Source organism: Halichoerus grypus, chromosome 5 (assembly GCF_964656455.1).
Source record: "Halichoerus grypus chromosome 5, mHalGry1.hap1.1, whole genome shotgun sequence".
In the NCBI taxonomy this organism is placed as follows: Eukaryota; Metazoa; Chordata; class Mammalia; order Carnivora; family Phocidae; genus Halichoerus; species Halichoerus grypus.
This window is the reverse complement of record NC_135716.1, coordinates 151,476,089-151,502,877: the sequence shown is the minus strand read 5'-3', so window position 1 is coordinate 151,502,877 and position 26,789 is coordinate 151,476,089. Positions and strand designations below refer to the sequence as shown.

General features: G+C 45.2%; 1 protein-coding gene across 8 annotated transcripts in view; it reads right to left on the bottom strand.

Moving 5' to 3' along the window:
- Positions 1–26,789, bottom strand: part of MKNK1 (MAPK interacting serine/threonine kinase 1) — a 44,064-nt gene that overhangs the window by 15,719 nt on the left and 1,556 nt on the right. For 3 of the 8 annotated variants that reach the window (XM_078073195.1, XM_078073200.1, XM_078073196.1), the window contains exons 2-7: positions 17,959–18,129; positions 11,419–11,473; positions 7,878–7,979; positions 5,010–5,107; positions 2,004–2,083; positions 374–447 (exon numbers count right to left, since the gene is read on the bottom strand). In XM_078073195.1, coding sequence (XP_077929321.1) covers positions 374–447; positions 2,004–2,083; positions 5,010–5,107; positions 7,878–7,979; positions 11,419–11,473; positions 17,959–18,123 — 574 coding nt within the window. In that variant the 5' untranslated portion in view covers positions 18,124–18,129. Of the gene's footprint in view, positions 1–373; positions 448–2,003; positions 2,084–5,009; positions 5,108–7,877; positions 7,980–10,128; positions 10,236–11,418; positions 11,490–17,958; positions 18,130–26,789 lie in introns of those variants that run through there. The other 5 variants (XM_078073197.1, XM_036065860.2, XM_078073198.1 and 2 more) reach the window with 5 other exon arrangements.

Sequence of the window (26,789 nt, the reverse complement as noted above, 5' to 3'; positions counted from 1 at the left end):
GGATCCTCCTCTCCTCTGGTGAGCCTTTCTGGACTTCACAACGTATGCAAAAGTTTCCACCCCATAATTAGTTTAAATAGTGAACACATCAAAACAATGGATTGATAAATTGATGCCTAAATGTATCTATACATGAGTCCTATTACAATGAGAAGGCATTTATAGAATGTCCACACAGGTGACATTCTAGGCTCTGCAAAATGCTAATTAACATCCTTCCCTCCGGCCTCCCTTCTCCCAAATCAAGGGCAGTTTTAAGTCCTTCATCCTTTTTATTAGCTTGACTCATTTTAGAAGTCTCTGGGATTCATGATGGATGATCACCACCCTGGGTCTTAATCAGAAGTCCAAACACATACTCAACAGTAAGTACCTCCTTGCAATTTCTCAAAGACCAAGTAAAACCTTGTGTCATCTTCAAAGAACTCAATCAGCTCCAAAATGTTCCTTAAATAGGAAAAAACAGGAGGAAAGGGAAAAAAAGGGAAATGGTATTATATATTAAAGCCCACTTACAAATATACAATGAAAAAAATATACATATGCCCTGTAGCAGGGCAGAAATCAACCTGAAATCAGAATGCTTATTAAAGACTCATGTCTGAGAAGTAGCCAATGGTGTTAGCAAGACTCAGGTCACCTTATCTTTCCATAATGTTCAGTCTCTGGTGTTTTCACCAAGTCTGTGCTGTCAAACCCCAACCCTAAAACCCACTAGGTAGAGTTATAAAAAAGTCCCGGTCACATTAAACTGAATAAAATCTGCAGCCGACTGGAAGCAATTGCGGCTAATAACACTGAATAGTAGGTGTGTGTCCTGGAGGCAAGCAGCAAATAATTACTTGCCCTCCCTCTTGCCCATAAATCACAGGGCAGTATTTACATTGCCTGGAGAAAATGGAAACATCTGTCAAATAGACTTGGGGCCTAACGTGGGCACCGCTAGACCCTAACTGCTAAGCGCTGCTTAATGAAACGGCCGCGTTCCCGGCCACCGTAGCACTTGTGGCCTTCCCCGGTGAGCACTCTCTGTCGGCCTGAGCATTACCCCGCCACCAACAAGGTCGTCTCGGAACTCAGGAGGAAAGCCGGCGGCCTGGATATTGGACGTGTTGGGGGCTTTTTTTCTTTTAAAGAATGAAATAAACCAAGTAGAGGCTCTAATGCTGAACTCAGAAGCTGCAGGGCTGAAAATAAAAATCTGTCCCTCATAAAAAAATGCTGACCACTTTGGGAGACACCAGGCTTTCACTAGTGTGAAGGCTTCTAAATAAGATGACTAAAATGGCCTGATTTGAAAGAAGATTGTAGAAGCAGCGCCTGGAGTTAAATCAACAGCAGCCCCCATCCTCCAAGCTTAATGACAAAGCCATCAATACCTGGTCGCTGGCTCCCCATTGACCCTGCTGTGCAGGGAAGAGGGGGGAAGCAGAGTCTTAGAGGTGACCCTGATTTAAAGCCACCGCGGGAGAAGCACTCATTTGGAGCTGGTGGTGAGCCGGCTGAGGCGGGGGCGGAGACCACCTTGGCCCAGCTGGCCCGCAGAGTGCTAGGCGGGCGCCCGGCGCCTGAGTGGCGGCCGCACACACGCTAACATGCTGGGTACGGAACACGGTGGTATTCGTACTAGCTCTCATTGTCCTCATCTAGTCATGAAAGCTGGGCCCTCACGGTGTGTGCCGGGTGACACTCGGTCAGCCTTGTTCCCACAGGCACTTGAAGGAGGGAACCCCATCTTCTCCCAGCCCCTCATTCGGATCGCTCTCTCTTCCAGCTTGCCTGGGTTGTTATTTATAGTACTTCAGCCTGAACAGAAGCAAAGGCTCCTGCCGCGTCCCCTCTCCCCTCCCTCTCTTAAACACGGAAAGGCAGAAGGAATCCTCTGCAGTTGTGGCCAAGGCATGTGAGCTAAATGCTGGGGTCAGGAGGTGGTAAGAAATGACCTTTTCTACAGCTAAGCATCCTCCCAAGAGAAGCAGCAAGTAGCCCAAGACTGTACTCACTTGTTTCCTTGACACTGATAGAGCGTCTCCACCTCTCGAAATACCCTACTCCGGCTATGCCCTGCTTGTTTTTCGATGATCTATGGAAAGAATAAAATCTGTCATACCCACCTGACCTTGAAACACCTCTCGGCAGGAGCCCTCTGGGAGAATGCAAGGTCCAATTCAGCCCACATCCAGTTTCAAGCGCAAGCGTGGAGTAGGTCTTGGTGACACAGGCACCGTGACTCCGCCAGCAACACACGAGACCGGCCCAAGCTTTCCAGCCTGGCTGGGGCCTATTTTGACTCTGGCCAAGCAAATACTGTGGAAGCCTATGGGGACACTGAGGCAGCCAGCAAGAAGATAAAGAGCTACCTCTACCCAGGTCCTACCTCAAGGGCATCTCTTCCTGTCTTAAGGGTGAGATTTACAACCTCCACTGAAGGATCTTCCAGGGTTGGAGGAAGAGCAAGGGGGCTGGAGGACGCAGTGGAGAGGAACTAAAGCTCCAAGGCCCAGCTCAGACTCTACACCTGCAGTTCTGTGGAGAACGTGCCCTTTGGCAGTAACTCAGGTACACAGTCTCCGTTAGTTCTTACAGCGCAATCCCAAAAGACAGGAAGAGGTCAAACATTTTGTCCACAGCTCTGGTAAGTGGTAAAAGTGTTGGCACTCAAGTCCAGAGCTGCCTCCAAAGCCCTTGCTATCCTATCCCTGTCTATGTCCCATGCAGTTTCTCTCAAGGAACCTAGAGACACTGTCTCTCCCACCTATACCTGGAGATGCTTGGCAAGCAGGAACTGAAGGCATGGGTGAGCCAATAGATGAGCAGGTGGTTTAAGCAGGGACTGGCTAACTCTGAACATCTCCACAGACCCATCAAGAGCCCCAAACCATTGCGAGTAGAGCCTGGGGGAAAGCCTTCTGCAGAGCTGGCTCTGCCTTACGGTCCCACATATGGAGTGGGCAGCACAGATGGTAACACCCTGCTCCTTCATTCCCAGACCGCTGCGTAGAATACTTCAAACCACTCCCGTGTGTTATAGCACAAACACCCAGGACCAGGTGTAATATTCTATACAAGTCCACATCTGGTAGTAAACCACAGTGGGCCCACATTCTAAGCAGTCAGAGAGGTGCAGTGCTGGGGCACAGAAGCTATTTAACTCACTCATTTACCTAGCATTTCAGATCAAAGTCAGGAAGAATCTTCTAGCAGCAAGCTATTCAGCAATGGTATTATTTTGTCTGCAGAAGTAACGGGTTCCTGCTATCAGAGGTTAGGGCGCAGAACATGGACAATTATTTGAGGAGTTATGGAAGAAATTCAGGACCAGATTATCCTGAAACTCCGTTTCAACCCTGAGACTCTAGGATTCATCATTAGGATGCCTACAGGGAAGCCCTAATAAAACCCAATGTTTGTGGGGCCATGCTGGGAGAAGTAGCCCATCTCTAGGGAGCTTCCAAAGGACAGGAGAGATATGAGATGTGGGTCGAACTGCTCAAACCAAAGAATTACCAAGCCAGGGTTCAGTGTTTGCACCAAAGATGCCCCGAGGCACAGAGGGCCAGGTTTTCCTCTTTATGATCCAACCCTGAAGAAAAAGGTCTGGATGGATGCATAAATGTCCCCAAACCTTTGAAAATCAACTTATATTTGTGGCTTATTACCACACTTAAGCATATTTTTAAAAAATTACTTGTAATTTATACTGATGTTTCCAAAAAGGAATTGAGGTAGTACTTTTGTTACCATATGAAGCAACACTCCAACAAAAGGGAATGTGGCTTAAGCAGAAGTGTTCCCCTTTATTAACCCGCAGCTGGGACTATGGCCAGTTGGTCACAGGAAGAAACACTTCTCTCAGGAGCCAATTTGGCTGGGTTTGCCTGTATGAGGCAGCACTTAGACCTGAGGGCTCAGGTGGATGATGTGAAATACATCTGAATTGCCCCCTTGGATTTAATGAGACCTTGTTTCTAGATCCGTGGTTCCCAAACTCTGGTGGGTATAAGAATCACCTGGGGAACGGGGTAAAAAATACAAAGACCCAGGCCCTATCCTCTACCAAGAAAACTGGGTCTCTGTGCTATTCGCTCTCCAGATGATTCTGCTCCACACTGAATGTAAAACAGCCCTATATCAGGGCTTTCCAAACTTCAGCAAGTATCAGAACCACTTGGAGACCTGGCTAAAATCATATTGCTGGGCCCACCCCTGGTTTCTGACTTAGTAGGTCTGGGATAGGGCCAGATAATTTGTATTTCTGACAAGTACCCAGGCAATGCTGATACTGCTCATGCAGGAACTACACTTTGAGAACCAATGCTCCAGATCCATCCCTTCTTCCATCTAGAGCTGGCAAATGGAAGCACCGAGGGGTAGGGTGAGTCACCGCAAGGTCATGTAGCAAGGAGCCATCTCTCCTGCCCCAGAGCTGAGTGCTCAGTCCTCATTATGATGATACCATGCATCACTTTACAGCATTGTGTAATTGGTAGTGTTTCTACTTCCAGCTCATTTTAATTTTCATCTTCATAACCACTCCGTTGAGACAGGAAGGCCAGGTGTTGTTATCCTCATTTTAGAGATGTGGGAACTGAGGCTAAAGGAGGTTCAGCGACTTGCCCAAAGTCAAGTAGTAGTTTGGTAAAACAGAGATTCGGATTGGCCTTCTAATTCCAAATCTGGTTGTCTACTCCCTGAAGTTTGCTCCATTTTTCAGAATAAGAAGCAGCAGCTAGACATTGTTCTAAGCACTTTACACATATTCTATCCCCACATCAATACTCTATAGTTTCCATGATTACACCCATTTTACAGAGATGGAAACCAAAGGAGAGAAGTGTTAAGTAACTTGCCTAATGTTACACGGCAAGTAAGTAGAGAAACAAAGAGTTGAATCCAGTGAGTCCTGCTTTGGAGTTGCCATACTGCAGAATATGAAATGTATCTGGCTTAGGCCCAGCTAGGACTGACTGCATGCGAAGTCAAGTCTGGCATCCAGATGAGACACTCACTTTGACCGCATACTCTTTGCCATTCTGCAGGCTCACAGCACCTTGAACTTTGGCATAGGCTCCCTCTCCAAGCAATTCAGAGGTCAGCTTGTACATATCTAGAGGTAAAATGGGTGAGAGGAATAACGATAAGTCACGCCTTTGCAAGTTCAGATGGAGGAAGAGCTTCTGTCACTCCGCTTCCCTGGTGTGACAGCACAGGCACACACAGGGACTCTGTAGTGCTCAGTGGCAGGGAAGACCATTAACTCTCCAGCCATTGCAGGACTCAGTTTCTCAACAACCAGACCACATCAAAGGCATCCCATTCCTCATTTTATTTTATTTTTTATTTTTTATTTTTTTAATATTTTATTTATTTATTTAATTGACAGAGAGAGAGGGAGACAGTGAGAGAGGGAACACAAGTAGGGGGAGTGGGAGAGGGAGAAGCAGGCTTCCCGCCGAGCAGGGAGCCCGATGCGGGGCTCGATCCCAGGACCCTGGGATCATGACCTGAGCCGAAGGCAGTCGCTTAACCAACTGAGCCACCCAGGCACCCCCCATTCCTCATTTTAAAGATGAGGTCAGTGAAAGAGTTTCAATTCGGCCCATGCTTCCTGAGTACCTACTATGTGCCACACAACATATTAAATTCATAATAGGGACAGAGTGAGGAATAAAATATAGTCCCTGCCCTTTGAGGGTCACAGTCCAGTGGGGAAGACAGACATGCAGACAAGTGACTCCAGAATAAACCAGGCACTAGTAAGTACTATCATAAAAGGACAAGACACAGTTTAAAAAAAAAAAAAAAGCAGGGGGAGGGAAAGGTTAAATCTGTGTAGGGAAACTAGGGGATCCTCAGAGAAGGAGTGTGATTTCAGTGGACATCATTCATTCATTTACTTATTTGTTGAGCACCTGCTCTGTGCCCAGCGCTGCGCTAGGCACTGGTGATACAAAGGGGAATGAAGCACTGTTTTACTGTATACCACACACAGAAGTCACTGGAGGTTTCTGAGAAGTTTCCAGAAGTCACTCACAGGAAACAGGAGACAGAAGTAGGATGCAAACGAACGCCTTGAGGTTTTTAGGGTGCTGACTCAGGGCGGTTCTAACAGAGTAATAGGCCTGGGGTGAAAGAACATTTAGGTGACCTGCCCAAGCTCACAAATAGCACAGACTCTTTGAGCCCCTTTCAAAGGAAGCCACAGCTCCATCATGGCCTCTGCTGAGCTGACCTCCTCCTCCCTTGACCTCCATTCTTCAGTTTTTTCTTCTTGAGGCAGCCCAGCATTTAAACCCACAGGGTGAGCAAAACACTTTTAAACCATGAAATTAGATTTTATCACTCCTAGCATGAGAGGCCTATAATTGTACAAGCCATCCTCGAATAACGGAAATACTCTTGTGTTCACAGAAAGAACAAGACCTGTTGATTTGGAAACTATTCTAAAAACCTCGAGACTTTTGTCCACCCCACCCCTTTACACATATATCTACAGTTTAGTTAAAGACAAACAAATAGACAAACCCTACACTAAGTACTTTCTCCGGTCCAACACGGCATGGTCTTGCAGCTGTTTATAAGCATGCACACTGTTGTTTCTAAGTATTTTAAATGACATGCTTCTCTCACAAAGGATACGTTGGTATTAGCCTTTCGTGCATGTCAGGATAGGTTGGTCGTTGGAAGTCCAATATCCCTGATTCATAAAGGGCTTGTTATTAGAACCACTCTACAAAACAATCGATTCACTAGTCTATCTGCCATGTTGGAAAGAGGGACCATGAGGGGAAGCTATTTCAGGTCTCACAATGAAAGAAACATAATAGGTGAAGGGGGCACGTCACTCCTGGAGTAGCTACTGACCCTCCAGTCCTTTGCAAAAGTGTACAATGATTCACCTCATGCCATCGCATGCCCAGCGATGACAGGACCAGCACTGAGCCTGTGCCTCACACAGTGTTCAAAATCTTTGATGACCCAACACCGTATCCCCTGAACACAGCACGTGCTCTTAAAATGGGGTCAAGGGGCGCCTGGGTGGCTCAGTCGCTGAGCGTCTGCCTTCTGCTCAGGTCATGATCCCAGGGTCCTGGGATCGAGCCCCGCGTCGGGCTCCCTGCTCGGCGGGAAGCCTGCTTCTCCCTCTCCCACTCCCCCTGTTGTGTTCCCTCTCTAGCTGTGTCTCTTTCTGTCAAATAAATAAATAAAATCTTTAAAAAAAAAAAAAAAAATGGAGGGACTCCTGGGTGGCTCAGTCGCTGGGCGTCTGCCTTCGGCTCGGTTCGTGGTCCCGGGGTTGTGGGGTCGAGCCCCGCGTCGGGCTCCCTGCTCTGCGGGAGGCCTGCTTCTCCCTCTCCCACTCCCCCTGCTCGTGTTCCCTCTTTCGCTGTGTCTCTCTGTCAAATAAATAAATAAAATCTTTAAAAAAAAAAAAAAAATGGAGTCAAACGCATACAGCACAAGTAGCTGTGATCTCTAGGAGTCAACTCCTCTGTTTCTAGAAGATTTAACTTTCACTTGGAGCCGTGGCCCTTGGTGTTCTCTCATCCTTTTACACAGTGGTTCTACCTCTCAGCAGCTCCTCCAGGAACAGCCGGGACAAAGATCACATCAGAAAAGGGCCGAACTGCACCAAGCAATCTCACTCCATATCCAAGTCTGACGGATTGGTCTTTCTATCCCCTGGTGAAGTGCTGAAACCATTCAGAGTGCACCATCCGAGAGCTCTGTCATCCCACCTTTCATCTCTGTCACACAGATAAGCACAAGCTGACTCTCAGATGACGCATGCTCTGATCTAGACCTATGGGCCACCTGGATGGTCCTCCCATGCTCGGGGAGCCACAGGCCCAGATCTGAGGAGTCGTGTAACCAACCTTCAAACTTCCCTGGTAAGGAGTCAGTGGCCCGGGCCTTCCGCTTCTTCTTTTTCCTCTTGTCACCCTCTGCAATGGGAAGGGGTTCACTGCTGCCCATCTCTGGGGAAAAAGAGATATAAGGGAAATATCACTATATCGGTCAAGTCATAAGTTCACCCAGAAGGGAAAAAAAGGGGGGGAGGGGGGACCCAGGAGCTTTACACTGATGGTTTTTAAATATCTGTGAGAACTATTGATTTGTTTGACCCAGGAGGCAAAACTAAAGGCAAAGCCATTATTGGAGATCATTAACTGTGGAAAGGAACTCAGACAGACAGGCTAGATTAAAAGAGGATAGCAGAGCCTGCTTTAACCAAGCTCATTAGTATATGGATTTAGATCTGCCACCAGTCAAACTGTAGTTCCCAACAAAAACAATGAAGCCATAAGCAGAATCGCACCTGTGACGTCCTCCTGCCTCAGCACCAGAAAGGCAAGACCCAGGGAGCTAAGCAAGGGCATGGGCTTGGGAGGGGCCCATGCAAATGAAATCATATGCTCAGGGACATCCGAGTGGATGTGCACAGGGATTCACAGGCCTTTGGTGGAGGTACAACAGGGCAGGGGATGGCTTTGAGGATGGCCCTAAATTAGGGTCTAGGAACACAGACCTGAGTACCTGTGGAAGCCCGAGCATCCTCTTATTTGAGAGGATGCAGTTAGGGTCTATTCAGAAGTCTGAGAAGTCTGCAGTTGACAGGTCTACCCCGGGCTGCTGGATAAGGTCATTTATTGCAAAAACATTACTATCTCTCACTGGCCAGCAGGTTAAAGGGAGGCTCCCCATGTTAAAGGGCAGATTTGTGAGGCAGACATTTCGACACTGGGCACACCAAGCAGGAAAGGGTAGGAATGGAAAGAATAAACAGGAGACTGAGAGGGGGAAAGAGAAAGGAGGAACAGGGAACCAGGGCCCAATCAGGGCACTGTTTCTAAGACACTCTAGTAAGGGCCTTCCCCTGTTAAAGATAAATTACTTATAGAACATGTCATGCCCCTGATCCAGAGTGAGCCTTAATACTCTTTGCCTGCAGTTAGAAATAATAAGATTTCTCTGAAGTCTCTGGGTCTAAATCCCCACCAGGGTGATTAAACCTTTACATCCTTCTAAAATAGAGGCACTCGGGTGCTGGTGGGGCATGCAGTGTGAGAGACTTTTAGACCAACCTTCAATAAACACAGGCTCTGGCTTGTTGGATTTTTTTTTTTTTTTCTGAGAGATTTTGAAATGGAAGCTGGCTCTTTGCCCATCAAGGGGAAAGGCCCACTTTCTTCTCAGAAGACTCTGGCTGAACACGGTCAGAAAAATGGCAAGTCTGCTCGGGAAGATTGATTAGGGCCGAAGCACGTCTCTATATTGTTCTCAGAAGCAAGTACACAACATCCATTAGGAGAGAGCACACAGAACGATGGCACTTTCCGCACCATAATCCGGAAAGTATGGTTAGGCAGCCAAGTGTCTGACAGCTCAGTTTAGGTGCATTCTTCCTCTCATTTTTGGATCTGATGACAGCAGATTTTCAATTATACTTTAGAGAACAAATAAGCACGTGGATAAAAGGAATCCACAGAGGATCTCAAAATATTACTCTGGCCAACAGTTTCAAGCACAAGATCTATCTGGGGATGGCAACACACTATGAATTCAAAGAATCCAACTTAAATATCAGCACCCAATATCCACCCTCACTAAGGTAAGTTAAAGGGAAAAAGCTGCCCAACACAGTGAGAAATTCTACAGAAATGAAACCCAGGGGGCTCTTCAGGAGCCCAGGGAGGGGCACTGGCCACTGGGACAGCAGGCTGAGGAGGAGGGGCCACTGTCCCTCTCGCCCTGCCCTTGTGTACAGTCCAGTGCCAATCCGTTTTCTTCTCAGTGCTGCGAGGCAAGTGCAGACTGGACCGATTCTGGATTCCCTTCTCTTTCTCCTTCCTCTGCCTGCACTCAGACGGAGGGCCTAAGGACAAGCAAAACAGCCAAAAGGCAGGCAATGCAGAGGAGCAGCAAGAGGGCTGGAAGCATCATAATTCACAGGGGATGCTCAGACATACTTACGACTCTAGCTAGGAAACCCTGTTAGAGGCAATTTATACTTGGTTTTTACCACAGCAGGGCTGAGGGAGCCTCTTGTGGAAGAATCATACCTCTGAGCACCGCCGCATATTCAATATCAGATTTTATGGCTTCACACACAAAAAAATAGAGTACCTGGTCTATTCTGCATGGATTTCAATGGAAGAGGGTACGCCAGAAGGGACAAATGGTTAAGATTTTCCTTGGAAACAGAACTTGTTGAAGGAGAGTTGTTTTTGAAACTAGGAAGAAAAAAATGTAGGAAGGCAGTGAAGTGGAAAAAAAAAAAACAACCATGCTTAACTTCCCTGTTTACATGGGGGGAGGGGAGAGGGAGCGGTGTCATAATCTTACCAAGGGGTTGATAGGTTCCCCATCTGGAGCCTGTCCATAATCTCTATTCTATCGCAGACAGTCCACTGGCAGGGTCTGTGGGACCTTAATTTATTAAGCATGCAAACACTGGATGAAAGCTTCCTCAGGGGGTGCCTGGGTGGCTCAGTCGTTAAGCGTCTGCCTTCGGCTCAGGTCATGATCCCAGAGTCCCAGGATCGAGTCCCGCTTCGGGCTCCCTGCTCCGCGGGAAGCCTGCTTCTCCCTCTCCCACTCCCCCTGCTTGTGTTCCCTCTCTCGCTGTCTCTCTGTCAAATAAATAAATAAAATCTTAAAAAAAAAAAAAGGCTTCCTCGGGGCATAAGGCTCCACAATCAAGCTGGTCCTCGGCTCACCTCCTTCCCTTGGCCAGAGACTTCTTCTCACTGCAACCACTACAACCCAGCTCAAAAGTCTCTGCTCCCCCACCCCCAGTCTCCACCCCTTTGAACGAGTTCAGTTTGTACAAACACTTTGGAAATCAGTTAGGTACTAGGCAAATAGATGGCTTCACTGCACAGAACTAATAGTGCTCCTCCTCTGCTCCTAAACACCCTGCTAGAAGTACCATTAGAGCACTGGTGGGATCTGGCCTTGAGCTCTCTCTCCCCAGTGTTCCTAAAGGCCAGGACTGTTGCCTGTTCATCTCTGCATCTCCTATAAGCCATGGCACAGTGTCAGATACATACCAACCCTCAGAAAATGTGCACTGAAATGAAATGATAGGAAATGCTGCACATACTTAGTGTTAGTTGCAGGGCATGTCACCCAGGCCCTTTAAGTAACAAGTGCATGCACCAAAAGAAATGTGGGTCCACCTCTGCCCTACAGACTGCAGAGTGAGGCTATTCTGTTCTCTGAGTTCTCTGACAAACTCTTCCTAAGAAAAAGCCCTGTGGCCCTTGACTTTCTAGCCAGAAGCCTGGTCTCTGCTATAGAATTGGGCAATGTGTTTGTGATTTCAGAGGAGGAAACGAGCACTTCTTTTAAGTTTTCAGACAGACTCCAGCTGGTGTGCAGGTTCCCAGTACTTCTACTGCCTCTAGCCCTTACCTTCCCCTTGGTCAGGACTCGGTGGTCTACCATCCGTGTACTGGTGGAGGTGGAGCTGGAAAGGAAGCACACTGTTGACAGGGAAGGACATGAGCTTGGCAACAGGAGACCAAAGTGAAAATCCTGCCTCAGATATTAGCAGACATAGCACCAAGGCTATGCCAAGTTACTTTGCCTCTTAGAGTCTCAGCCTTCTCATCTACAGAACAGGTTTTAAAATAATATCCGCCCTTTTCAGCAACCCTGTGAGGACCCAATGACACACCTGATATAAATGTGCAGGAGAAACATATATGTATGGGTCACCTGGGTGTCTCTGTTGGTTAAGCGTCCCACTCTTGATTTTAGCTCAGATCATGATCTCAGGGTCGTGAGACTGAGCCCCGCATTGGGTTCCACGCTCAGCGGCGAGTTTGCTGGGGATCCTCTTTCTCCCTCTCCCTCTGCCCCTCCCCACCCTACTCACTTGCTCTCCCTAAAATAAATGAATACATCTTAAAAATTACGAGTATGCACAGGTATGTAGACATACTAGACAGAAATACACAAAAATGTTAATACTACTACAACTTGAAAGAGTGCCTAATATATGCCAGGCACCATGCTACGTATTTTACATACATTATAATAATTCTAATTCTTACAATAATCCCACAAGGTAAATATTTTGTTATATTTCAGGTGAGGAAACCGAGGCTCAGAGGTTAAACAATCTACTAAACACCAAACATCTGGTTAGTGCCAGTGGTTTAACTGGGATTCAAGCTCAATGCTACCTTTTGCATCCAGGACATTTCTAATCTATAGTAGTTTTCTCCATGTGATGGGGTGATTTTTATTTTCTGCTTTATATTTTTCAGCATTCTCCAAATTTGATACAATGAAATGTGTTACTTTTTAATGCTATTATTATTTTAGCCAAGTTTTATTTTCAATAAAATACACAATAATTTTTCTCCAACACACTGGAATTTAGAATCTGAATATACAGTATTTAAAATCATATCTAGATTTCTCTCTACTGAAATCCAATGATCAGTGAGGAAAAAACATTTCAGGAATATTGGTGCCTTGAAAACAACAAACACTATTTTAATTTTAATTTTTTTAAATGCTATTTTTTTTAAAGGAAAAACTTTGTAAAAAAACCAAAATGATGTAATGAGCATTTGAGCCTGCAAGATACCAGTTTAAATCCTGGCTCCCCACCACTGTGTGCACTCTGGCGGCTTGCTTAGCTTCTCTAAGTATCAGTTTCTTGATATACCAAAAGAGGTCAGAGGCCTGGGCTGCCTGCACCATGAGGCTGTGGTGAGGGTCAAAGAAGACATGATGTGAAAGCACTGATGAGTTACTCATTCAACAGATACTGTATTTATTGGCATCTATGGATTGTCCAGTGCTAGACAGTAAGAATACAAGAGAAGACAGTCTCTCTGCCCTTAGGAATTTAAATCCACTGACATATAAAACAATTTCAGTAGAGTGGGACAAGTGCCTTGTGACCGGCAAGTACCAGGTGCTGTGGAGCAGAAGACAGGCATCAAATTCAGTTTAGTAACTAGAGGAAGGGACAGCTAAGCTGCCATCTGAAGGATGAGTGGGAACTGGCCAGGGCGAGGCCTGGGGAGAAGGACAGAGAAAGAGCGTGTGCTAAGGCTGAAGAGAGGCAGCATGGCCGGTCAGTGTGAATTCGAGAGAACTCCCAGAGCCGTTGAGGAGGGGCCGAGGAGTCTCACCTATCGCAGTGGGACTGCAATAGCAACAGATATTCCCAACACGTTAAGTACCCTTCATCCACTGTTCTCCCCACCGGTGACCCCAAGGCCCACCTCTGAAAGAACTGTCACTTCTCCAAAAAGTCTTATGAACCACACTGCCCCCCAAAGCAGCAGATCTGTTCTCCATGTTTTGGTGGAGCCTATAGAGAACTGAGCAGCTCCTGCATCTGGCATGTGATACCCAAGATGATCATTTTCCCCCTAAGAACACAACTTTGCTGGCTAACTCAGCTCAGCAAATGTACTTCATGCTCCTCTCCCGAGTCCTCGAGAGTTCTTTTCAAAGTCTATGGTTCACTCCTTTTCCCAACCTATAAGAGTTATTTCCCTCAGTCACAAGGGCTTTCCAGAGAAGGAAGAGTGGTGAGAACAACCTAAGGAGTACAATTATCTGTTGTGTCACCTCCTCAGTTGCCAGCTGGTGGAGGCCCCCAAACAATGGAGACCTGACAAAATCAAAGGAAGGGGGCAGACACTCTTAAGGAAGAGCCAAGACTGAGAAATGGGAGGCTGAGGAGGAGGCAATGAGGAGGGGCCTGGGAAGACGGAGCCCAGACATTTACTTCTCTTTTCTTTAAAATTTTATTATGTTAGTCACCATACAGTATATCATTAGGTTTTGATATAGTGTTCCATGATTCATTGTTTGCATATAACACCCAATGCTCCATGCAATATGTGCCCTCCTTAGTACCCATCACCAGGCTAACCCATCCCCCCACTCTCCTCCCCTCTAAAACCCTCAGTTTGTTTCCCCAAGTCCAGAGTTTCTCATGGTTCGTCTCCCCCTCTGATTCTCCCCCTTCATTTTTCCCTTCCTTCTCCTAATGTCCTCCATGCTATTCCTTATGTTCCACATATAAGTGAAACCATATGATAATTGTCTTTCTCTGCTTGACTTATTTCACTTAGCATAATCCCCTCCAGTTCCATTCATGTCAATACAAATTGTGGGCATTCATCCTTTCTGATGGCTAAGTAATATTCCATTGTATATATGGACCACATCTTCTTTATTGATTCGTCTGTTAAAGGGCATCTGGGCTCCTTCCACAGTTTGGCTATTGTGGACATTGCTGCTTTGAACATTGGGGTGTATGTGGCCCTTCTTTTCACTACATCTGTGTCTTTGGGGTAAATACCCAGTAGTGCAATTGCTGGGTCATAGGGTAGCTCTATTTTTAACTTTTTGAGGAACCTCCATACTGTTTTCCAAAATGGCTGTACCAACTTGCATTCCCACCAACAGTTTAAGAGGGTTCCCCTTTCTCCACATCCTCTCCAACATTTGTTGTTTCTTGCCTTGTCAATTTGACAAGGGAAACAAAAGCGAAAATGAACTTTTGGGACTTCAAGATAAAAAGCTTCTGCACAGCAAAGGAAACAGTCAACAAAACAAAGAGGCAACCCACAGAATGGGAGAAGATATTTGCAAATGACACTACAGATAAAGGGCTGGTATCCAAGATCTATGAAGAACTTCTCAAACTCAACACCCAAAAAACAAATAAGTCAAAAAATGGGCAGAAGACACGAACAGACACTTCTCCAAAGAAGACATACAAATGGTTAACAGACACATGAAAAAATGTTCAACATCATTAGCCACCAGGGAAATTCAAATCAAAACCACACTGAGATACCACCTTACACCAGTTAGAATGGCAACAAATAGACATTTACTTCTCTGAAGGAGCAGTACCAACAGCCGCAGTGCACAGTGCTACCAGCTCCAGCACACACACACAGTGCTCACCAGATGCCAATGTCCCAAGCATTTGACAAACACATTTTTTTTTTAAGTTTTTTTTTTTAATTTATTTGACACAGAGAGAGACACAGCGAGAGAGGAAACACAAGCAGGGGGAGCAGGAGAGGGAGAAGCAGGCTTCCCGCGGAGCAGGGAGCCCAGTGCGGGGCTCGATCCCAGGACCCTGGGATCATGACCTGAGCCGAAGGCAGACGCTTAACGACTCAGCCATCCAGGCGCCCCTACAAACACATTTTACATATCCTAACTTCTTTCATCTTCACAACCCTATGAGATATTTTTACATTTTACAGATGAAGAAATTGAGGTACAAAGAGATTAAGTAATTAATTTGCCCAGGGTCACAAAGCTAGTTAGTGGCAGAGCTAGGATTTAAATCTAGACAGACTGGCTTAAAATTCAAGCTTTTAACTATTACGTTACTAGTAGTATATTTAATATTATTTCATATATCAACTATTATTAATATTATATTGAGGCATTCATGCTGAAAGGCAGGAGGGGTAGCCAGTCAGAATTAGCCAGGCACCAAAAAGAATGCTTTTATTTAGAAGCCTCAGCACAGAGTTTCCCTACTGATGTGCTGTGAATGAGATACTGATCCCCTCATGGGGCTGAAGAATATAATTTTCTGTGTGTGCTATGATGTCAAGAAGGCTGGGCAGCCCTGCTCTAGCTTACACAAATACAAAGGCATTATCACCACATTACCATTATTATATTAATCTGAAATCTGATTTATCAGAAGTTTCTTTGTCTTACTTGGAGATAACTTTGTATTTTGTGTTTTGGCATATTATGGAGGATGAGCTACAAACCAGTCCAACTACATTATTTCACGGCAGTTCTGGTATCAGGTACAAGGCTACATTCTTCTTCTATCTGACCTATTGGTTGGTTGGTGTCGTTTCTGATGGTATCATTACTACGTAGGGGACAAGGTCAAGGAAAAAGTATACTCAAACAGAAGCTAGTCAACTTTAAGGCATGATGGATGAAAGGAGCCACCTGTGCAATCAGCTCACTCAAAGGACAGTCTGTGAGTGTGATTCCAGGGGGCTAAGCTATTTCACAGGTTTTTCCCAAGAGTCCTGTGTGTAGGCAGGCTAGCCAGAATGAGGCAGACTGCAGTATCTCACACAGCTACAGTGAGAGTTGGCAGTCTGAGGCTCACAAGGATGCCGGCAGGGTGGTGATTCACAACAGGCCTCAGACAGGGCTGGGATAGCAAGATTTCCAGAGGGAAAAAGTCTGGAGTCAGGCCCATCTTCTTCCTCTGTTCTGACTCTTCAGAGCTGTCAGCACATCTCCTGGCGGAAGGAATGATCAGAGGAAGGACAGAGCGGGTAAAGAAGTATGTGCTTTAGAAAGAGCAAGCAAGAGGGAAGGACTGTATTTGTGTGAGCAGGACAGTATAAAAAGATGAAAAAGGCAGGCTGAAGTCAGATCACCCAACCTTATTAATGTGGCCACAAGGCCCTCCAACATCTGGTCCCTATCTGCTCTGCAGCCTCACCAAGCCTCAGTCATTATTTCAAGTAAAAATGAAGAGTGGCTAGTTCAGCTTGTAATTCAAACAATCCCACAAACGCTTTTCGTTGAGACAACCATTGTACCTCAGTATGCACACAAGTGCTTTATGAGCATTTCCACTTTGTCACACAGAATATAAAAAAGATGTGTACTCAAGGGTTGAGATTCACTAAAATTAGCAATTTTTACTGCTTCATAAGGACCTTCTTTAAAAAAAAAAAACACAAAAAACTAAGAGTATAGCAATGAGGAATACAATGACTGCAAGGACAGTTCCAGGCCACTGCCTTGATTCATGCTAAGGCACCAGCAGTTCTACTCACTATTGCTCTGCAACAACAAATAACATCTTAGTGCTGTTACAAAAACAGTTTTGACCTGGTAGATACCCTGAAAAGGTTTCAAGGACCCCCAAGGTCCGCACAGCCCACTTGTGAACCACCATTCTAGACAGTGGGGAGGGCCTAGGCCGTGAAACCGGCTGTGATGGGCAGAACCAATGGGCAGCTGGCTGGGGACTGGGAGAGCAAGGAGAGGCTGCTCTGGCTGGGAGGAAGGCAAGGAAGGCCTGTAACTAAGGCAGGGATGGGAAGGAAGAGAAAGAGATGAGGGGATGAAGGCGCAGAGGCAGAACTGGTCTTAGTCCTGCTGAGCGACTGGAGATGGTGGAGGAGTCAGAGATGTCCATCTTCTTTGAAGGCAGGGACGGGGCCTATTATCTCTCTGTCCCCTCTGCCCAGCAGGGAGCCAGCACAGAGGGGGACCTCAATATATGTTTATGAACTAAAATCAAAGAAGGGGAGAATTCAGGAAGGGGAGCTAGTTAGGAATGGGGAGGGGGGAAGATGGTGTGTCACTGGGAAGCTTCAAATGAAGAAGGGTGACACACAGCAGCAAAGGAGTAAAAAAGCTCACAGATCAGACTCAAACCATCCTCGCCCAACCCTCATCTGACCCAACCTACAACTAAGGCATTATTTCTAACCTGCCAGGCATGATGGAGCCTCAGGCATTCAAGAACACTTCAAAAGAGCATCATATATGTCACAAATACGACAAGTTAAAAAAAAACCTGGAAAGATACATCTCAAGCCATTATTAACAATGGTTACTTTGGGAGAACGAAACTTGGTAGGTACAGAATTATACTTTTCATACCTCTGTTGTATTTGATTTTGTTATTTATGGCACAGCTGTTTTACTTTTATAATTACAAGTAAATATACATGTTTTACTTACTGCACGGTTTCCCTTATGACCTTCTCTCCCATTGTGTTCTGGTAGAAATGTGCTCATCCCTACTACGTAACTGTCTTAGGCACACCAGGCAGCCCAGCTAATCCTAGCTGCCTACTGAATACCGAAATCTCCCACCCACCCTTTCCTCTGGAAGTATCAGATAATTTCAACCCAAAGCAATCTAAAACGTTAAACAAAATATGCATCCAATCTTACCTTGCCCAACTTCTGAGAAATAAATCCTCCGTAAACTGAAATGAAATAATGAGATAATGCTCCTGTCGGAGGGCTGCTGTCTTCCAGCTCCAGGAAGTGTTTCAATAGTCTCTGGAGGTAGCAGGCATTCTTCACTTCCCCACTGGCTGTTGCTTCATCTGGCATGAAAATCTTTAAAAAGCAGAAATAGAAAAGATACAAAAATCTGATGTCTTTAAAATGACCAGCGAAGGTAAAGATCACCCTACATGTCCCCCAAACCTATATGTCACACCAGTAAGTAGATATACACAAGACCATCACAGATTTCCCGTCTTTAAAATCAGGTATTTGAGCATTTGAAAATGCTGATACTAAGCATCTGAAGATTTAACGAGGGTCTGAGTAAAAGTTTTCAGATTCTGTTTCCGCTGTGGGAGTCCAGACTTGGACCTGGAGGACAGATCTGGACAGCTCTGTTCACTGAGGAGTGTCCTGCGGAAGGTAAAAGCTGACATTCTCTGTCATCGACATTTTTATTTTATTTTTTTTTAAGATTTTATTTATGGGCGCCTGGGTGGCTCAGTCGTTAAGCATCTGCCTTCGGCTCAGGTCATGGTCCCAGGGTCCTGGGATCGAGTCCCACATTGGGCTCCCTGCTCCATGGAGAGCCTACTTCTCCCTCTCCCGCTCCCCCTGCTTGTGTTCCCTCTCTCGCTGTGTCTCTCTCTGTCAAATAAATAAATAAAATCTTTAAAAAAAATAAAGATTTTATTTATTTGAGAGAGAGTGTGTGCACATAAGCAGGGGGAGGGGCGGAGGGAGAAGGAGAAGCAGGCTCCCCACTGAGCAGGGAGCCCGACGCAGGGCTCAATCCCAGGACCCTGGGATCATGACCTGAGCAGAAGGCAGACGCTTATCCGACTGAGCCACCCAGGCACCCCTGTCATCCATGTTTTTAGAGATGAATGAACTCTGGCTCCATCTCTTAGTGGCCAGGTCCAGGTCTCACAGGCAGGAGGCAACAGAGCCAGAAAGATAAAGTAGATGCTAAGAACAGCAGGTGGTATAAACACGAACAAGGTTTTAGGCCCAATGCATAATTATTGCTAGTTTTCCATGTGATAACTTCATTTTCTATATGTCCACTGTAATGTTCAATCTTTCGACTCTAGCTATCATATGTCAAAGGTGATTTGCCAATTTCCCTACAAAAGGAGTACCTATTTCTCCTTTCCCCAGTGGAAAAGCTCTGAACATGCAGTTTAAATCTGAGTTCTGGAGCACCTGGGTGGCTCAATCAGTTAAGCATCTGACTTTGGCTCAGGTCAGGTCATGATCTCAGGGTCCTGGGATGAAGCCCCATGTCCATGCTCAGCGGGGAATCTGCTTGTCCCTCTCCCTCTGCCCCTCCCCCTGCTCGTGCTCTTTCTGTCTCTCTCTCAAATGAATAAATAAAATCTTGAAAAAAAAAAAATCTGAATTCTGGGCCCTTGTGCTAACATTTCTTTCTTTTTTTTTTTTTTAAGATTTTATTTATTTGCGAGAGAGAGAATGAGATAGAGAGAGCATGAGAGGGAGGAGGGTCAGAGGGAGAAGCAGACTCCCTGCTCAGCAGGGAGCCCGATGCGGGACTCGATCCCAGGACTCCAGGATCATGACCTGAGCCGAAGGCAGTCACTTAACCAACTGAGCCACCCAGGCGCCCTGTGCTAACATTTCTAAACTGGTTTTCTAACTGGAAGCCGGATATGTTTCACCATAACCTCAAATCATGTGTCCCAAACTCGACTTGTCCCAACCCTCATCCTTCCTCCTTTCCCTTCTTCTCCATCAGATTATATCACCCTGCCAGGGGCCCAGCCACAGGTGGTTTGAATCATTTCCACTGTCTCTTTCTCCTCCAACCTCGTCGTTCCAAATGCTTACACGGTCTGGCTTTCCCTCAGCCTGGTATGCTGCTTCTTGCAAAGAACACCTATTCATCCTTCAGGGCCCCTCACGAATTACTGAAAGTGATCCCACAAATTACAGCAGTCCTTGACTTTTTTCTACTTCACCCAGCATTTCATCACATCCACGGCATGCTATGATAATACACAGAGCTGGGTATTCACACACATACGTGGCTTGTCCACTAGGCCGTAAACTCCTCAAAGGCAGGGACGGATCTTTTTCATGTTTGTATTTCTAGTATCTAACAGTATCTGGCTCAAAAAGGGCTCTAGTAGATATCTGACTACATTACTTCATCCATAAAATGTTTCTTTATTGTCCAATAGAGAGTGTTAGCAAACACAATTATTTTTCCTATCGTGCTTTTTATTCGCCAACAAATCTCTGTGGCCCAATGGAACTATTTCCAGGGCCCAAAGAAGCTCAGGTTACACTCCCTCTCCTTATGGCCACATCTCCAGGGACAACCTTGAACACCTTTGAGCTTTAACTCTTTGCCTTTAGTCTTGCCACAGGTTCCTTCTTATTGCCTATAGTAGGAGTTGGCCAATTTTTTTTTCCTACAAAGAGCCTGATAGTAAATATTTTAGGCTTTCTATGTTGCATGATCTCTATTGTGACTACTTAATTTTGCCTTTGTAGAGTGAAAGCAGCCATAGACAATATGTAAATGAATGATTGTGGCTATGTTTCTATATGGATTTTATTTATTTATTTTTAAAGATTTTATTTATTTGCTTTAGGGACAGAAAGAGACAGCACGAGTGGGGTGAGGAACAGAGGGAGAGAGACAAGCAGACTCCACGCTGCAACCACAGGGCTTGATCCCACAACACTGAGATCATGACCTGAGCCAAAATCAAGAGTCGGATGCTTAACAGACTGAGCCACCCAGGCGCCCCTTTAATTAATTAGAGAGAGAGAGAAAAGAGAGCAAGCACATGAGGGGGGGAGGGGCAGAGGGAGAGGGAGAGGATCTCAAGCAGACTCCCTGCTGAGCATGCAGCTCAATGAGGGGCTCAATCTCAGGACCCTGAGATCATGACCTGAGCTGAAAGCAAGACTTGGATGCTTAACCAACTGAGCCACCCAGGCGCTCCTGGAATTTGGATTTTAGATAATTTTCCCATCACAAATATTAATCTTCTCTTGAATTTCCCCCCCAACCATTTAGAAATGTAAGAAGTATTCTTAGCTTGCAGTTCACACAAAACAGGTGGTAAGCCAGATACAGCCTGTAGGCCAACCCAGATTATTTCCCCTCCTCACCAACTCCATGAACATACACACACGAACACACCTCTGTTCACTTCCACCTCTAGCAGGCCTGTAGTAAAAATAACCTTCAGAATTTATTTATGGATTTTGTGTTATTCTGTTGTTTGGAACTACTCAAGGGCTGGGGAGGTAGAAAGTGCATGGGATTTTGAGCCATGAGGGCCTAGAATCAGATTCTGGCCTTCCTATTCACTAATGAGGTTGTCTTGGACATAATACTTAACTGCTCTGCTTCACCATCATCATCTATAAAATGGGGGCAAGAACACCTATGCTGCAGGGTTATTGTGAGAATTAAATGAGCTAATGTATTCCAAGTTCATGGCACAATGGCACATAGAGTAGGCACTCAATAAATAGCAATTATGACTCTAGCTTGAGATATGGCTTCCCCAGATCAGCTGTGGCCCTGGAACGCACTCTATAAACCAAAACTGGGCACCAGAAGGAATAAACTGACAGCAAAGTACAAAGGCAGAGAGATAGAATTTGGAGGTTTTCAGATTCATGACCCAGGATTCTAAGTGCCTGGTTGGCCCTGATTCCTTCTGGTACCATTTCAAATTCCTCTGGGTCTGTTTTCCTCCTTAGAAAGAACTTCTGACTCTCACACTGCCTAAATCTTCTCAGCATTGCTTACCAAATACCCCAATGAGCACTGGAGCCCTCTTCTCCTTCCTGGACCTCTTCCTGGGATACAGCTGGGAAAGGATGAATGTGGCCAGACCACACCTACACAGAGCGGCCTGCCACTGGGCCTTATATAGGCTGGGCACCCAGTTTCCTCTCATTTCTTCTGAACTTCCTGCCTGTATATGGAATGAAATTTTTCCAGAGTTCAAGAACTAGTTTTTCTATAGAAGTTTTAGAGCAAAAAAGCCTGTATACAAACAAGGGATCCATCATATTATTTTCAAATAATATGAAAATATCCGTGAAGGGCAGATAAGACTAAGGCTTGTGGTATCTCTGTCCTTGGTCCAAAAAAGCCTGTCACTGCCTTGCTCCAACATTTCTAATAGGTGTTCACTCCCCTGGAATAACCAAGCCCCTATGCTATCATTCAGGGCCTCCACAACCTTGCCCCAGATTACCCCTCCTGCATTATGTCCTACCATTCCTCTACAGAAATCCTGACCTACAGTCCAGGCCGAATGGATGATCTGTTTCTACCTAATTGCCCTCGACAATTTCCAGCTCTCCACACTTGTGCATAGTCCAATCACAGCATCTGTAACATGTGATTGCACATCTCCCCTTAGCCTATGAGCCGGGGAGATCAGACTATGTCTGATTCCTCTCTGGGTACCTTACACCTAGCACAGGGCCTGGCACGGGGCAAACACTCAATAAATGTTAATGAATGAATGAAAACACCTGAAGTTATTCTTCCCTTAAACTGTTTTAGCTGGACTCTTATTAGCAGACTAAGCAGTCTGGGTCACTGCCAAGAAATAGAAAAACCAAAAAGAAAGAAAAGAAGCATGACCAATGTGATCCAAGCAATGGAAAATAGGTTTTAAGAGTGAGGTAAAAGAAACCAAGGCTGTTTAGCCTGGAGAAGAGAAGAGGAGGCCTAACTCGATTCTGGCTTTAAGTACACAAAAGGTTCTCATGAGAAAATCTTGATCTCATCCTGCCTTTATAATCAGAAGGAAATTTTCCATATTCATGGAAAATGGAACAAGAAGAAATGGCTTAAGTTAAGGTCAGAGGGGTTTAAGCTGGAGAGAAAGAAGAACCAAATTAGGCACCATTTTTCCAGAGATACTGTTATTGTACTTTTTGGCAAGTGAATTGGAGGGGTCTTACTTAGCACTTTTGTTGAAGGCTGTGCAAAAGGGAATTAAGTATGCTGCTCTGTTCCTGTTTACTATGGAGAGAGGTGGGTGAAAACACAAGTCAGGTAAGATTTTCTAATGAGCCACTGACTCTTAACTGACCCTTTTCCTGCAGGCACTTTCTGTCATGTTACTTTGCAGCTCTGTGATAGAACAATGTATTATTTCAAAGTTTCCTGATAAAGCAATGGAAGGCAAGAGAAGGCAGTGATAGAGTAAGACAGTAGGGAAAACTGCCCAAATAAATATACCTTCTATAAAAACAACAGCTAATGGGGCATTAATAATAATTGTTAATATGATTACTATTAAAGCTAACTTTCATTGAGCACCTACTTTGTGCTGGGCCCTGTGCTAAGTGTTTGACATAAGTTATATCAATTCTCATAACAACGCTATGCGGTAGGTAATATTTGTACCCCCATTGTACAGATAAAGAAACTGAGACCCAGGAAGGTTAAATAACTTGCCCCAATCACACAGCTAGCAAGTGGTAGAGCCAGGACTCAAACCTAGCCAGTCCAACTCTGGAGTCTATATATAACCTAGCTACTGTCAATCCAGAAGAAGGATGAGAGGCTGGAATTTAAAGCCTAATCTCTCAGAATCCAAGGTGCATATTCCCAGCCACTTCCTTACACTACCCCAAGCCAGGAAGAGCAAAGCAACACATGACATTAGCAAGAGAAGAGATCTCAGAAGTGAACCCATATAGACCTAATATTACAGAGAAAGAAACGGAGATCAGGACTCACAGATGATAATGATTAGAACCAGGACTTGAATGAACCAGCCTAGTAACTCCAAGTGTGGATCTCCTTCCTCAATTATAGATTCTTGTTGAATTTGAGGGTGAGAAAATGAAGGAATGGTATCTACCAAATGAGTTCCTTCCCCAGACCCTTCTGTAATGAACTGCTAATCTCGATTAGAACTTATGCCTGAAACACAAGGATGCCAGCAGCCTCTGTAAATTGATTCTGAAATTCTACTAGCAAAAGATGGCAATGCACTTGGTTGATGGTGCTACAGCAGCTGCCAAAAATGCTCGCACATTAAACCAATCAAGCACACCTGGGCCAGGCAGCTTCCATATTAGGCTGGTGGTTCACAGTTTAAGCCTGAACTGGACTATTCCAACAGCTTCCTCGTTGATGTCCTCCTTCTGGGACTTTTTTGCTCCAGACTGGCCTCCATTATGCAGCCAGAGTAAACAGAGTCCTAGTCATGGTATTAGGAGCCTTGCAGCATAATGGAAAGAACATAGGTCTTTGAAATCCAACACCCCTAAGTTTGGACCAAGCTCTGCCACTTACTTACCACCTGACCTTGGGCAAGTCACTTTAATCTTGCTGAGGTCTGGCTTCTTCATCTTTAAATCGGGGAAAAATATCCCCATATTGTGGGATAGGAAGGATTAAATAAATCGTAGTGTGCAAAGCATCTAACATATTGTAAGCCACAATGCAGAGCAGACCCTCAATAAATGTTAATGTTTTCCTCCCAACCCCCCTCTACATTTTGGCCACAACCTACCATTTCAACTTATTTCCTCTCCTTACCAAGTCCATTACACACACACACAGTAGTGTGCAAAGCATCTAACATATTGTAAGCCACAATGCAGAGCAGACCCTCAATAAATGTTAATGTTTTCCTCCCAACCCCCCTCTACATTTTGGCCACAACCTACCATTTCAGCTTATTTCCTCTCCTTACCAAGTCCATTACACACACACACACACACACACACACACACACACACACACACACACACACACACCTGCTCCTTTCCACCTCTAGACCACTGCTCAGACTGCAGCTTCTCATAGGAATGAGCTTCTTCCAAAGCCCAGCAAAATTTCCATCTTCAGGAATCCTTTTCTAGACTCCCTTTGGTCATGCTGGGATTGATTTCTCCTTTTCCCAAACTCCCACTTTGTTTATATTCCTTACTACAGTCAGTCTGATTTCACTTATTTATGTGCTTCTCTATCTTCCCAACTACACTGGAGGGAGAAGGCTCTGAGAAGACACTTACTTATTGGAGGGCAGGAAATGTGTTGTTTTCCTCTGTGTATATTTCTCAATACCAGGGTTTTGTACATACCAAGAGCTCAATATGTGTTTATTGAATTGAATCTTGTCACCCTTGACTGGGAATCTTTACAGAAAGATCCTGGACTAAGTTTATTCTAAAACTGCATTTGATAAACACGATAAACTAATACTCACTGGCTTGCTTCATTTTTTTCATCCATTCTTTCAACGCACTCCGGATTCCTCTCAAGACATCTCCCCAGGTTACAGGGGGACATTGCCAGGAGGACATCTCTCACTCACAGAGGTAGCATGATCTGGGAGCAAGCTCTTTGGAGAACTGTTCCCACCCACTGGTTAGGAGATGACTGCCATATCCACCATATTAAAAATCAGAGTTGTGGAATCAGAAAGTAGATCTGAATGATTTCTATCTGCCTCAGTTTCCAAGTCTACAAACAGAGTTTTAAGGTGTTACATATAAAGCATGAAAACAGCATCTGCTGTATAGGAAGTGCTCAATAAATGTTAGATATTATATTAAAAAGGTAGTGGACTGGAAAAAACAGTCAGGACTTTCACTTTTAGTACTATCTCACTTTTAGTACTATCTCCACCATTGACTGATTCCTTGGGCAGTCTTAATCAAGTCCTTCCCCTCTTGGGGCCTCTCCCCATCTGTAAAATCAGAGGTAGAACCAGATGGTTCCCAAGCTCCTTCTACTATCAACGATGTGTATTTCTCTATGATCATCAAAGAACCTTCTGTTCCACATGCTGAAGCTGTTGGCAAGGAAAAATGTGAATTCGTAGTTGCAGGTTCCCAAATGAGAAGGACCAGGGCCAATACCAAGGCCAAAGGCAGAACAACAGATTAATAAACCACCTGTGAGTCTTCCCCTGCATGAACTGTATCACACTCAGTTCAGGCCCTTGAACAGAGCACAACCTTCCTTCCAACAAAACTCACAGCAAAGGCAAGAGAAGAATAACAGCAATGAAGAATCTTGCCTTGTACAGAATTCCTGCACTTTCTTGCCTTTGATGCCTGTAATCAGGGCATCATCAATCTAAACTAGGGCTCTCCTTAGGCACAAAGAGAAGGAAAAACACAAAGGCCCACTCTGAACCTGAAAGCTCATAAAACAAAGACCAAAGCGAGTAAATAAAAAATGTTAATGACTCATTCAACCACAAACACTGCAAAGGCCTACTATGTGCCAGGAAGAGGGGGGATGAAACAGACATGGTCCCTTAGCCAGTGTACTCAGAGTACACATGGGGTAACCTACCCCAAGGTAGACAGTCATCAGAGCTATATTCGAAGTTCAGCCCCCCCTACAGAAGATGGGATGGAGGGTAACTAATCCAGCAAGGGGATCAGAGAAGCTTCACTGAGAAGGTCACATGAGACACTGACCTTGAAAGACGAGAAGGAAGAGGGAATGTCAGGAAGAGAGTGCAAACAAAGGAACATGGAGGGAGTGTTTAAGGAACAAAAACTGGTTTATTTTGACTGAGGCACAGGGCAGGTTTGGGAGAACAAAGGGAAACAAGGCAGGAGAGATGTCTGGGAACAGATTATGGGGGAACTTGTCTATGCGGCTGAGGAGTCCAGACTCTATATAGTAGGCAAGGAAGCCTGCCAAGGTTTCTAGCAGAGACATAACATGATGAGAACATTGTCTAAGGAAGATCACATGGGCACCCATGAAAAGGATGCAAAAGGAACCAAAT